Source organism: Eubalaena glacialis, chromosome 3 (assembly GCF_028564815.1).
Source record: "Eubalaena glacialis isolate mEubGla1 chromosome 3, mEubGla1.1.hap2.+ XY, whole genome shotgun sequence".
Taxonomy (NCBI): Eukaryota; Metazoa; Chordata; class Mammalia; order Artiodactyla; family Balaenidae; genus Eubalaena; species Eubalaena glacialis.
Window position 1 is genome coordinate 133,165,065 of NC_083718.1, and position 15,352 is coordinate 133,180,416.

The following is a 15,352-nucleotide window of genomic DNA, read 5'->3' on the forward strand; positions in this document are numbered from 1 at the left end:
TTAAAGTTCATAGCGATATTTCCAAAATAAATATTTGATCTTATCACTTGGTCCTTGAATCCTTCAGTGGTTTCTGATTGTCCCTAGAATCAAGTCCTAACAGCACAGCATGGCATAGGAGGCCTTTGTGTTCTAGCACCTGTTGACCTCTCTGGCTATGAAACTTGCCATTCTGCTGTCTCACAATAGGGGTTTAGCCATCCTGAAATATTTAATTCCCAAACTGTGACATGATCTCTGTCTTTCAAGCCTCTTCATATGTTGGCCGCTTTGCTTATAAGCCCCTTCCACACATACCCCGACCCTGGCTACCTTTGACTGGCTGCCTTCCACTAGGCCTTTAGTCTCAATTCAGATGTCACCTTCTCTCAGAAAATACCCTGAGCATTTTCTCCTAGAAGAGGAAGCTCTCCAGATGTACTCCTATTTGCTCACCTCTGTCAAAGCACAAAGATGCCGTGTTAACCCTCATGTTCACAGCATCTAACATGGTGTTTGGAACACACTCTCTTGCAAGAAAGCATTGTGGCCTTTTCATATTGATAAAGTAGAGCCATTCTTATTTTGATACACTTTCAAATTGATAAGAGAATATTAGTAGAATTGCATCATCCCCTTAGACTGAGGAACACTGTAAACCCAATGTGTGATTACAGAAGAGAAGCTGGTATCCGTTGCTCAATTCTGACTTCCCAGGATTTCTTTGTGAACGTGGTCTCTGCAAAGTGGTTGTGTTGGTATATTGTGGGATGAAATTTGACATTAAAATCATGGGCACATTGATATTAGAAAAGCAGTTCAAGCAGAGAGGAGAAATCTAGTCAAAGGCCAGGTTGTCAGGGATACAGGACTCACTGCAGTCAGGGAGATTGACACCTGCACTGTAGCCTTTGTTTATTTGATGTAGGGTTAAAAGGCAATATCCTCCCTGTGCAAATCAATCTGTCACAAGTAAGGCAGCCCAAAGGTCTCTAATCTAAAATTATTAATTTCATTAAAATTCATAAAATAAATAAGACATACATTTTAAATAGGCTAATAAAGTCTAAAATCATTAAAATGTCCTAACATATTATAATAACATTAATTTATTCAAATGTACAACTAAAGATAGATACCCCTTGGGGCTAAGACAGTGATGCATGATATTCTTCAGTCTGTTCCTGGGAATAAATGATACATTGTTTTTGAGCCTTAAGTGCCAAGCAATACAGTAAACCAATAGGTTGCTATAGCAGCATGTTCACATAAATTTTCATTTCTCGCTGGTTTCTAGCAGTTCCTACTCCTCCCTCTTTTTACTTTTTTTTTTTTTAATTTACCTTGCACATCTGTGAAAAGCCTAGATGAGGTTGATAATGTGCATGTAACTGATACTGAGTTTGGCACATCTTGAAATCATGATGCCATGATCCTTTCAGTCACTCTTCTAGATCTTTTCTTTAAAAGTAATTTCCTGTATGCTCAATATTTTAATATTTTCCTGCCCTCTGAGAGGAAATGTATCCGTTCTAAGAAACAGACCCTATCATTGAACAATAATAACACCTATCATATATCTAGTGCCTACTGCATTTGATATATATGTGTGTATATATATATATATGCATAGATATTACATTTTATACGTTTAAAAAACATTCTTACATCAACACTTTGAGATTGGCTTCATTTTTCCCATTTCACAGATGAAAAAGCTAAGCATTAAAAAAATGTAAAAACATCATTCAGTAGAACATGCAATAATTACTTACTGTGTAACTATTAAGTGCCCAGCGCTCTGCTACATATTTAGAATACAATGAATAGCAAAACCAACCAGGATCCTTGACTGAACGGAGTTACACTCTAATGGGGAATATAGAACATAATCAAAAGTCACACAAATATATGAAAACTTACAACTGAAATGGTGTTACAAAGAGACGTATTTGATGTTATAATGATGATCTGACCAAGTCAGAGAGAACACAGTAACTCCATAGCATCACTAGAATTTGGACTTTAGAGACAATTCTGGACTTAAAAATATTGCATTCTTGACACTCTTCTAGGTTTTATTTTTTTCTGTCATTCTTGATATAGCATGCGTATACACTGTGGGGAGAGATTTACTACCACCCAAATAGTTAGAACCTAGGGGAAGAAAAACAAACGAGAATTGATGCTGAAGGGGTGTGTGTGTGTGTGTGTGTGTGTGTGTGTGTGTGTGTGTGTCAAGGAAGGTAGCCTGAGGAGGGAGGTGAAAGCCCACTTCATGCTTCTCATCTTGGGACTGTGAGTAGCCTGAAAGGCTTACTCCATCGGAGGCTAAGGACACCTGCTGTAAGATGCTGCACTGATGGGCAGAGTTAAGCCCATAATAGATAGTTGAAAGGCCTCGAGTCCAGGGAAATCTCCAGACAGCTGGCTGAACTGGACCCTACATTTTTGTTTGACTTTCTACCCCATTAGTTTCACCTCATGGATTGAACCTGGCTTTCCTGGCATGAATGCCACATAGCACTTGGTTATTTAGCTCCACTGGTTTTATTCCCTGGTTTAACTTGATTTCCTTCAACCACCCATGATTTCCGACTTGTCTCTCCAAACTCAAATACAATATCCTGGTTTCTACTTGGTGATCTGAATATATCAATTGCTACTTTGGGAGGATACCAGTAGTCAGAAGACCTGGATTTGAATTTTGGTTCTAGCACTTATCAGATGGTAGAAAATAAATTTACTTAATTTTTCTAAATTTCTTTTTTTTTCTCATCTGTAAAATGGGACTAATAATGCTTACCTCCTAGGATTGGTATGAAGATTAGTTGATATACATTTGAAAATGCTTACATGTCAGTTTCCCACACTCTTAACACTAAACTTTTTTTGTACAATGTTGCAATTTTTATGTTCGATTACTTCAGTCATAAATGTGTTGAGAATAGCTAACATTTTCCACATATATATAAAGCATTCCTGCTCACACTGAAAAGACTAGAAATACAGTCATGAATTCAAAGCCAAATATATACCTAAGCTGGAAGTTTATCACTGAGAGAGGCATTATAAAGTGTGTTGTGCAAGGACCTATATGCCACCTCAGTGTCATCTTCAGATTTTCAGGTATACCTAAGGCCCTTTAGGTAGTAACTGTGTCATATTTGTCTTTTTTTCCTTTGGTTCCTAAATCAAGTATAAGAGGCATTTAATCATCATTTGATGACTAAATTAAACTTCATTTCCATTAAGACCATACCAAAGTTCTTACCATCACCCATGACTTTTTCTAAAGCTCTTTTTTTGACTTATGTCTTTAGTTCATACTACTTCTTGGAACTCCCATAAGCCTGAAATCTATTGCTGGAAGTAACATTCCTTTTCTTTGTAAATATAACTCTTATGACTCCAGAACTTCTTACCTTCCCCTACTGTCTTCCATCTTTCCTATGCTACCACCCAAAGATCAATTAATAAGACTGTATTCATCTTATCCAGTTGTACAACATGATATATTATTATCATATTCTTTTGCAATTCTAATCTGATAAAAGATCTATTATCATTCAAGAACACCTCTTCCACTCCAATTTCAAGTTATTTTAATATTTTAAGTGTTGTTGTCTGACACACACATGTTTCCTATACCAACAATGAAGTTTTTCTGTGACTATTTGCACCTGAAAGTTTGTTTATCTAGAAATATCTATTGTTACTCCTGATCTGGGAAAGCAGATAATAAACAATAGTCCCAAAATGTGTAGTGAGGCTGGATTTATGTAGAAAATGAATGAGGTCAGGTTTAGCTGCTCCATTTATTTTTGCACCCTCAGCAATCAGTGCCAATGGCTATGTGGTCAGTTTTGCTGTTGTTATGTTGTGGCCATCCTAGATAGCTACTGCCTAAGAGAGGTTATGATTGTGAAGCTTGTTAACATTTCATGTGTCAGAAATAGAAGTACCGTCATTATTAGTATGTTTTCCATGTGGTGCTTCTGAGTGACACTAAAAAATATAAAGAACTATTCTAATTCCGAACTAGTTCGTTGGTCAGGCTATGTCAGTTATGAGATGGCTGCATCTGCTGGCAAAGCAAATAGCTTGCAGTGCACAGATTTATGAGACATTAGCAAAAGACAGAAGAAAGAAGAGGGAGGGCAATGGTATTCAGTATGTGTCCTAGTCCATTTGAGCTACTATAACAAAATACCACAGACTGAGTAGCTTATAAACAAAAGAAATTTACCTCACAGTTCTGGAGGCTGAAAGTCCAAGATCAGGGTGCCAGCATGGTCCAGTGAGGGTCCTCTTTTGGGTCCCAGACTTTTCATTGTATCCTCATATGGCAGAAGAAGCTAGGGCTCTCTCTGGAGCCTCTTTTATAAAGTACTAATCTCAACCATGAAGGTTCCACCTTCATGACTTTTAAGCACCTCACAAAGACCCCACCTACTCACCCCCATTGTCTTTGGGACTTAGGATTTTAATGTATGAATTTTGGGAGGACACAGTCAGATCATAGTGGTTTGGAACAAACTCCTTTTGGTGGCAGAGGGTAGAGGACAGCAGAGTCCACAGTAATAGAAGAATCTTATATACATGGGGTCCACTGAATGGTAAAAATGCAAAAAATAAAAATGACCAGGCATTTCTAAGCAACCACCATAGGCTGCTGATCTCCTGCTGAGGAAAAGAATGCCATATTTCATTCCTAGCTTATTAGAATTTGTTTCTCTCTTTTTGAGGGTAGGGACTGTAAGAAAACATCTCTCATTCTATAATCTAAGTCAGTATAAGAACCATTCTTTTATAACTTGAAAGAGTTAAGTATTTAGGAAAAGAGAGAATGAACTCCTAAAAAGGCAATATTCTGGATTTAGTTCCCTGGTTTCATTGCAAGGTGTGTTGTGAACTATTGCTTGAGTTGTCACTTTCAGATTTCACATCACTGATGCAGGGAAGTCTGGTTTCAAGCAAGTGTGGGATAAATATGAAAAATCCAGTGAGACGAGGGTCATCCTGTGAATAGGCTCATGTGCACATGCTTGAAGCCTATCAAGGATTTTCTTTAACACAGAATAACAATTCAATGTGTCAAATACATGTTTGATAAAAAAAGAATGATTTTCTTTTCAGAAAATATAATTATATCCAAACGTATTAGGATAAGTCTGTTTCATAAAAAAAGCGTCATCAGTTAAAGAGCTCTTTTCTTATTTGTTTTTAGTCAAGGAGTGAAATTACATTAGGGTCATACATGATGGGACTTCTAGGCATGGTTTAATTTTTTTGGATCTAGTACCTAAGGGTAGACGTATTCATCTTAAAAGGGTCCCCACAGTGACTAAACCACCCGCTGTTGTAAACACCTGTTTATGTATCTGATTCTTCTTGAAAGATCTTCAAAGATTATGTGTTGTCCAGCTTAGCCCCTAATCACCTAGTATAGAACTCATCTTTGTAGTAAGTAATGACTATTTTCAGAATTAGTTTAAATAGCTGAGAAACCTTCCATCTACCACTACTCCCAGGATCCCTGTAGGAAAATCACAGAAATACACCCTCTGGAGATATACATCATCTCAGAAGTCTCTCTCCCTCAATGTCAGCTTTGGAAAGGCTGCCCCAGTCATCTACCAGGTGAAGACAGGTTCTTAAATGGTGCTTGAAGAGTCAGTACTTCTAAAACTCCCAACTGTGGAAGAGAGGAAGCTTTGGACTCTTCCAGTCATCTCAGAGAGATAACGTCCTCTAGAGGAAGAACATTCCCCCAGAGAAGATGCTTTCCTTTTTTTATTGACCCTAATCACCTGCCAGGCTGATCGGGGCAGCAGGAGTTGCTGCCGCTAAAGTGTGACTGATGTGCCACCCTGGTAAGAATGCACATAACACCGCTGGACACGGGCCAGAAATGGGCCTGCACGCACAGAGCGTGGATACGCTGCATGATTTAGCACCATCTGGGGCTTGCCTTCAGATACGTTAAAGGGCAGAGAATTGGAACCCAACTCAAAACGACAGCCATAAGGAACATAAGCAAACAGTGCCGTGAAGTAACTGATTATACTCCCTTGATATTTCCTCCCCAGAGTCTAGCCAAATGAAGACCCTAACTAATCTTTTCTCAATTCTTTAGTAGCAAAATGAATCTTGGTTTTGGGAGATGGGGCACAAAAGGGATTTAATAGTCTAGGGAGTTGCTGAGTCCTCTGGAGAATGTAGCCATAGCAGAGACATGGGCAAATTGATTTAAGCCATAATGCTGAAGCTTGCAGGACAATGAAACTGTGAATTTTTATACATAACATATACTAATTGGTTAAAAATAAATGTATTGATGTGATGCAGAAAAATAGGCAATAACCATTGTGGGATTTTAGCATAAATATTGATAGATTTGCAATATGAGACAGATGACTAAAAACGGTCATATCCTTGATATTTGATAACCTGTTTTCTTGTGTCAGAGTTGGAGGTCATTAGGTTTATTGCTCAAGTTAAAGTTTTTTAATATTTATTCAACTCAACGTTTTATTAATCTGATTAAAGTTTGAGTTTTGGATAAGCCAAATTCAGCTATTACATGAAATATAAATAATTCCCAGAGTAATCAAGCATGGTTGCTTATTTTAATCTGCATTTAACTACAGTATATTTTATCTAAATTCAGATGCAAGTCACATAACATAATGCAAAGGAGTTCAACCTAAACTCTCAGGGGAACGCCATTTATTAGCATCTTCATGATTAAAGAAATACTTAGTACTAAGACTTGAACACATTAAAGAAGAAAAGCTAACTGCCATTTGAGCTATGAGCTTACATATCCCATATTGTGATCAGCACATTTCTTTCACAATAAACTTTGGGGTTAGTTAGGGAGAAGTTATTATTTAGTTGGCATCTCATTATAGCAGAATTCATATTTAGAGAGAGAATTTTTTGACGGGGCCACTGAAGGGGACTTAACAATCCCTGTGTTGTGGGGATGTCACCCGAACTCCATTGACCTATGAACTATGTATTATATACCCAAGATACCACTATTAAAGTGCTATGTAGAACTCAAATATAAAATGAAGTATGTCCATATGGCCTTGCCTTTTGAGAAATTTAAAACCAGTTTATTTGGGTAGACTCGTATGTATGGAAGCTGCTAGAGAGAACAACGCAAGAATATGGTTTTGGTTTTATAAATTCTACAACAATTTGGAGAGCAACATGTAGAGCAAGAGGCAGAGACAGAGAGAGAGGAGAGTCATTTAAGGAGCAGTAGAGTAGGAGAGATAGGACATAGGTCAGACTTAAATGAGGAGGGAAGGATCTGGTTCTCAGAGATAAAAGGGAATGGTGACCATTGGGGGAAGATTCAGGAAAAGAGTGAAGCAGAAGCGAGAATGTCAAGCATTGAAAACGGTAGAGCTATGCCAGCCTATCTGAGAGTAAGGGCCTCTCCTGGTAAGTCTGGAGAGAGAATGTTGAGTAGTCAGGGTGGAATCAGGTAAAACTGAATCCTATATGGAGGCCCAGAAAGGTTAAAGCACTTTCCAAAGCACATTAGTAAAGTGTGGCAAAGTTAAGACTCAACTTTAAATACGATCCTCAGTATTATACTGTGGGCTTTTTCTAGGTTTAACAGCAAGTCCTGTGTCTGGGTTATATCTACAAAGTAGCAGTAAGTGTTGTTGACCCTGGACTCAGAACCATCCCACCACAGTTGTAGGATTAACTTTCATGAAAGTTACCTAATAATATCATCTGAAATGGCCTAGACATATTCTAGCCAACTTTTTAGATATCATGAGTTTGTGTTTTTAATGGAATCGTTATATTTATTTCCCTTTACTTTTTCTTGACCTTAACAGTTGAGATACCATTGCTGTAGTGTGTTTAATTTTCTAAAATACAAGTCAATGTATGAATAGGACATGTGGCTATCTAAGCTTGGTTTGTTATATAGCACAAATACTCCCATGGGAACAGTCTACCGCTGTCATACAACCTCTCTTCCTCAATATCTACTACTGTAAGGAAATATAATTGCACTATTATCATGTTATATGCTAACAGCAGCATGGTCAAAACTGTCTATGTGTTGCCATGACAACCCCATCTAAGATAAAAATGGTATTCACAACATGTATTTACCTAGAGTTTATTTTTGTCCTTTAGGCTCTTCAGTGGCCAACAAGGAATTATTATTCAGAATTTTAGCACAAGATCCATTCTCACTGTTACCAACGTGACACAGGAGCACTTCGGCAACTATACTTGTGTGGCTGTCAACAAGCTAGGCACAACCAATGCGAGCCTGCCTCTCAACCGTAAGTAACACAGGGTTGCCAAAATGCTCCCAGGGCCTTTTGGCTCCTATCTATAGAGCTCAGCCTGATATGACATGTTCCTTACACAATTTCCTTACACAGGAAATTTGGCCCCCAAATAATCTGGGTGTTGGAGAATTTTATAATCCCTATAGAGTTCCATATGTGCTTAGAAAAATATCTTAGATCTGAGAAAAGGGAAAAATTACATAAATAATAGGATCCACTAAAAATGTCTTCTGACTGAAGACAGTTGGTTTGGTGGAATTTAGTTTTTGTTTTGTTTTTAAAAATGTGTTATATTTCAGCATAGATTAATTTAGGTTGAATTTACTCTTCGTTGGCTTCCACTAGATATTTATCTTGAGATAGTGAGAATTTCAAACAAAATAAAATAGTAAGTAAATGATCATGGACAAAATATCTTATCCATATAGATAATGTTTTTACTCAAAAGTGTATTTTGAAATACAACTTAAGGTTTTACTAAAATAAGTACTTTATTTCTAATGCGTCTTAGTTCCGAAGGACTAGAAATGAAAAAAGAAGAGCAAACACAAGGAGTAGTGGAAGGGAAAGAAATATATGTTAATGTTTTCTCCTACAATTAGTTTTAGTGCTTTTCAGAAGCTGAGTAACCAACAAATTGTTATAACCATAAAATATTCCTGATTTTGAAGTGGAGTGTTTCTCAAAATGTTCACAGAAAACTATAGAGAATACAGTGTCTTTTCAGTTCCACAAAGTTATCTGAACCATACTGATCTTTGATAATTTATATTTTTATAGTAACCTGACATATGTATATTTATGTTATCATCCTGTGTTAGTAAGCTGTCTCTGAAAAATGCAAATACTGTGAGTTCATCACACACATGATCATTTCTATTTTGCAGAAATGGGGAATGGGATATGTAATATCCCTACTGTTTAAAAACATACTATAATAAGAAGTTTCATGATTTATGAACTTTGAATTACCATGATTTAAGAAACTCTGTTGTTAAATAAAATATATCAGTTGGTTGTTAATAGAAAATAATCATTTGAAAATGATTTGTGCTGTATGTACTTTTAAAACATCATATCATTTATTATTCCAGCTTAATATTACAAAGTATTTCTTAGTATACCGCACTCTGAAAGAAAAGCATTGCTTGCTGTGCAATAGCCAAAGTATAATATACTTGCTTAAGTTTCTTCCATGAGGATTATTTATTTTGTGTAGTTATGAATAATATCATTGAAAATATGATAGAGCAGTATGAATTCCAATTTAATGTAAATATTGATACTTCTTTTGGTATGTTATTAATATTTTAAATGGTTAAATATTCAAGAACCTGAAGGAGTAAATGAATTAAACAAAATAAAGAAAAATTTAAGGCTTAATAACACATTAACTTTTGCTATTTAAATTTCTAAATCACACTCTGATTTTCAAAACCGAAGCATTAATGACTGTGACGAATTAGGAACAATTATCACTGATCTGTTTGCTTTACCCTGGCAACCTTAGTGCAGTCCTCTGGATATAATGCACTGCTGAAAAGGCTCCTAAATGTGGTATCTTCAGAATGGACTCTAATCGTCTTCCTTTGCCACTGGCTTTCTGTAGGTAGAAGTGCTAAGAATTACTAGTGCAATTTGATTAATTCATTAAGAAAGACATGCAAATCTTGTCTGTAATTTTGAACACAGCCCTGAAGTTTGAAGAAATATCTGTATATTCAAAACTCTTGTATGACCTCACCTGAAACTCTTATTGCACTAAGCATTTCTATTTTTTACAATAATTATTTTTGTATAGTTTTTATCTCTCCACCAAATTATATTTGTTGAGAAGACAGTATCAATATCTGATTAATCATTTTATCTCCCATATCGCTATGCACAGTGTCTACTATTTAATAGACAATTAGCAAATCTTTAGTGAATAAGTGAATTAGTTAAACATTGAATAAGTGATGGAATGTATCATAAATAAATGAATGAATGAACTGAGTTTTAGCTGTAGAATGTGTATTATAATCTCTAGCTATACAAGGCAGTATCACAGTGATGACAACACATATTGTGAGCTTACTATAGAATAGATCCTATTCTAATCTCTTCGTATGGATTTGTTCCTTTAATACTCACACAATCCAAAAAGGTAAATTCTGTAATTCCCTTCTTACAGATGAGGAAAATAAGATGAAGAGAGTTAAAAGCTTGACCAAAGTCAAATGGTTAATAAGTGTCAAAGCAAAAATCTGAATCCTGACAGTCTGGGTTCAGAGCCTCAGCTTTTAACTTCTATGTTTCACTGTCTCTCACTATGATAAACGTAAAACCATCGATGGAGATAAATTTTATCATTTGCAACATATTTTGGAAAGATATACCTCTACATGTAACATGTTTGCCCTTCTTAGGGTTTTTATGAACTTAAATAATTTAGGGTGCTATTCTTCAATAGATAAAAACTCTTTTTTAATAAATGTTTAGAAATAAACAACATACACCAGATATAAAATTTAAGTAATATGAAAGATCAATGGGGTTAATGTTTGACTGAAAAATTATTAAAAATGAGACTCAGAGACATTTAAACACACATTTTTATGGGATTTTAAAACTCCTTGGAATGGTACAGTTATCCAACACAGGCATTGTAAGTCTGCATTGAAATCTTCAGCTTTCTTAAAGTTCTTATGAAGCTAGTTGGAAAGAGCAATGTGTCCCTTAATAAGAATTCCTGTCGTATATTCACAAGGTCTGTGGATGGGAAGGTCTTCAGCCTCTAAACTGATCCAAATCTAGTGGCCAGTCCTAAGCTGATCTAATATTAGCCTATGACCTGCTAAAGAATTTTAAAAAATCTGTTATTGACTATCAGCCCTTCCTATAGTCAAGGGAGTGTGTAAAACTAACTCGCCCATCTTCTAATCCAGGAGAAAAGAGTTAGGCTCCAAAGAGTCTGCCACATGTGTCCATGATGATACGTGGAACATGCCATGAGTAAAAAAAAAAAATCATATTTTCATGATTTGTATCCATGAATAGTTAATATGCTCAAAGAGAAGGTAATCATAAATGTGAGTTTCCTAGTATAGTGCTTATACATAGTAAACACTCTATTGAGTGTTATCCACTGAGAATCAGGTCCCCATCCATAACTATTTAGGATAAATCCTGACTCTGTTACAATCTACTCCTGATTTGTAATAACCTACATTTTCCAGATCACCAAGAAAGTAGAAGGCAAGAAGTTGCAGTTTAGAGTCCTGCCATGACTAAGACCATCCCAAAAAGAATGTAGCACTTTTCGGTGTATAAATGTGTGTGTGTGTGTGTTTCACATAAAGGGAGACAAGCAGGTCATAATGTGAACCACAGTTCTACCACATATAGTTTTGAGATTTTGAGTAAGCTACCTAAATGCCAAAGATTCAGTTACTTCACTTATCAAATGAGGGCAATAATAGCTCCCACCTACGAGATAAAAATTAAATGGGATGATGCATGTAAAGCACTTAACACTTAGCCTGGATCAAAGTAAGCATTGAATAAATGTTAGTCATTGTTATTATATCACATTCCCAAAGAACACTCAGTCCAATTGTTTTCAAAAACTATATATAGATGGCTGAACTTATTTGAGGACTGACTGTCCAGTACTTTACTGAGGGTTTAGAAAGTAAGTTGTCATTGGCAAGCCAGGGAGAAGGCATGCAAATTTGATATAATGTCCCAACTCTAGCTCATAACTTAACCTCATCCCGTGCTCAGTGCATGAACCAGACTTTATGGCACTAATTCCAGGTTAAATATGATGTTCACAGCATAGAGGTTCAGACATCTAGGAGATTTAAAGAGTAAAGGCAGAAGTAAAACAATTGTTCTCTTATGAGGCTCTGATCATTTATTCAATAGCAATATTCATTCATCAAATATATATATTGACTGCCTACAATGTACAAAGCACTGTGCTAGATGTTGGAAAGAAAAGTATTCATAGAAAGGGAACTTCCTCAAAGAGTTCTCAAGTGAATGAGCGGAGAGGTACAAGAAACAGATAACTGTAATGCAGTATAGTCAACAGTAGCATACAAGGGCAGAGAAGAGCCTCTTAATCCAGTTTGAGGGCCATGAAATGACTGTCATCTAGAGTAGGTATATCACCATATGAATTATAACTAAGCTACAACTCAAAATATTATTTTATCCATCTTGTCTTATTTTCAAAGGCAGAAATTTGCAGAGTACATTCAACAACAATCATGATCACAATGTATTGGCACAGATGAAAGAATGATATACTCAGTCTTAATGGCTCAGGGCAAGCTATAGTGGAGACCCTTGAAATAAGGATGTGATTGGGTTGAGCCTGGGTGTGGGAATGGGAGAGAGAAAAATACTCCTGTATGGAACAGCTTATGTAAAGACATGGCAGTATGAAGCAATCTGATACATTTGAAGACATGGTAGTATTTTAATATGGTTAGAGTAAAAGGTGGGAGAAGATGAGGCTGGACAAGTTGGTGGACTTAGGACAGAAAGGACTGCAGATGAGTTTGGACTTTATCCTTCTGGTTTTGGAGAGCCACTGAAGCATTTTAATAAAGGAAGGACATAAACAGATTTAGTTTCTGAAACACTTTCTTAGGCAATGTGGAGGGCTAAACCCAGGTATTAGACTTATAAGAAGATAACTGCACAAAAAGAGTAACAGAGATGAGAGAGATAATTAGGACAGAGCAGTTAATGACCAAATCTGAAGAGAATGGGAAGGAAATTGTGGGAATTTAGATAACTCCCAAAGTTTAGTTTGGGAGACATTAACCAGGCTAGAACATAACAGGAGGATTAGCCATTTTATATTTGGGGAGAAGGTGGAGATTGAAAAAGAGAAATGTTTTTAACTTTAGACATGCTCAGTTGGAGGCAATGTCCAATAGGTAGCTGTACTTTATAAAGTCCAGAATGGAGATATGATCTGGAAGCTCTCAGCATGGACGTGGTAGTTTCCACTCTGAGAGTAAATAAGATTTCTCATGAAGGCCACGTGGAGTGAAAAGATCAGCAAAGACTGAAATCCAAGTAAAATCAGCATTGAGGAGTGAGGAGAGAAAGAGAAGCATCATGTAGAAGCATGTGGATTCGGGGTGGATGGAGATGCCAGAGGAGGACCAGTGCCACGGAAGCCATGGGAATAGACCTGTCCGCAAGAGAGAGGGTCAGCAGTGTCCAATGCTACATCGGGCCAGAGAAAGTGTGAAAATCAGCCACTGTCTCTGACAATTGGCAGCTACTGGTGATCTTTGCCAAAGCAGTTTCTATAGAAAACTGGGAGTAGAAGCCAGATTAAATTTAAATAAGTAGATTCAATTTAACAGGTTGATGAAGAAATAGAGACATGTGTACTAAATACTTTCTATAGGCTAGGCTCTGAAAGGAAGAACACAGGCTGATGATCTGCCGTGATGCCTCATCAGCTGGCCTGATGTGGGCTTCTTTTCTGATGAATAGGCCTAATGGTCAGGTGTATATCAACAACTCCCTGACCTGCAAAGATGCAGCACCCTAGTCTTTGGTGAACGATACTTCTCATGCTTTTGCTTTTTTGCAAGCCTCCCTCATTCTAGTTTCTTAGCCTCTTTTCCCACATCTTTCTTGGGTCCCAGAGAAGCAAGAAATGGCTTTGATTTAATATGAAGTCACCTTAAATTCTTTTGCCTTCCGTGGCCTATAGGCTTTAGACTGTAATTGTAAGAGGAGCTGTAATTCTAAGCAGAGATGTCAGTAATTTCATCAATAGAATTACTTCAGGTAGAGAGTATATACTTTTTCAAGTAAGGGGAAAGCAAAATTTATGGAAAAAACTATAGGAGAGCTAGTATACAATGAATCCCTCATCCTCTAGATTACGTGTCCAGAAATTTCTGAAGTATGTCTGCATTATAAAAAGTCTCTTTGTGAGAGAGAGGTAGAGAAAGAGACAGAGACAGAGAGAGAGAGGGAGAGAGAAAGAGAAAATATTCTGCAGATCACTGTAGATCAGCCTCAGGGAACAATGCTTTAACAAACTTAATAATGGATGACAGCGTGTCAACTATTCATAGCAAAATTCCTTATTAAGTAAAAAATTTGCGATTCAGAATTATTGGGGATTTTATTATTATTTTTCAGTCGTGTTTTTTGCTTCCTGAACATGAGCAACTGAAAGAGATGATTCCTCTAAGTCTTCTCCTTAAAGAATGTGAACTGAATAGTCCCATTCTGCCATCTATGGGTCCAGTTCATCAAATGTACATCATCATTTGATCAGTAATTTAGTAACCAGTAAAAGTCATTTTCATAAGTAAAACATGTATATGCTTTGTTTCCTACTTTCTCATTATAGGACACATATTATAAGACTCAATCTAAAGGGAAATAAGGAAAGATAATTACTTAAGAAGGAAGAAATCTTAGAACTCTATATAAACAATATACTTAACATTTATATAGCTTTGGTTTAATACAATCTTCTCACGAAACCTAATATGTGAAAATATTTGGAACAACTCAAGCTTTAATATTAACAAAATCTTTTCTTACAGTCTCAAATAGGTAACAATAATATTGCTACAACGCATGGTTGCCAAACCACTCTTTAATAAGTTTCCTAAAGGTGGTGTCAAATATTTTGCTAGAACATAGGTCCTAATGATGCTACAGGGACTTCTCTCCTTTTTGTGAGCATGGGGTGTGTGTGTGCACACATATGCATGCACCTGCATTTATTCAAATAACAAAGTATTTATTTGCCTCAGAAATATTACACGTAAAATATTCAAAGGACTCACCAAAACTTTGTCTTTTCCCTCTCTTAGTAACGCTGTGGAGACAATAATGAAGTTCCAATTTTAAATGCTTTATACAATCAAGGGTTATTTAACTTTCTGGAAAATCTCCTCTCATTTTAGAGAATATTTCTTCCCAGTCTATTTAACTTGATGGACACCTCCTCTTTGAGATTAAAAAAAAAGTCAGTAGCTCTTATCCAAAGGGAAAATGAG

The 15,352-nt window shown here is 36.4% G+C and overlaps 1 protein-coding gene across 1 annotated transcript in view; it reads left to right on the top strand.

Moving 5' to 3' along the window:
• NEGR1 (neuronal growth regulator 1) overlaps positions 1-15,352 on the top strand; it is a 917,236-nt gene that overhangs the window by 722,048 nt on the left and 179,836 nt on the right. The window contains exon 6 of the mRNA XM_061186448.1: positions 8,155-8,306. Coding sequence (XP_061042431.1) covers positions 8,155-8,306 — 152 coding nt within the window. The remainder of the gene's footprint in view (positions 1-8,154; positions 8,307-15,352) is intronic.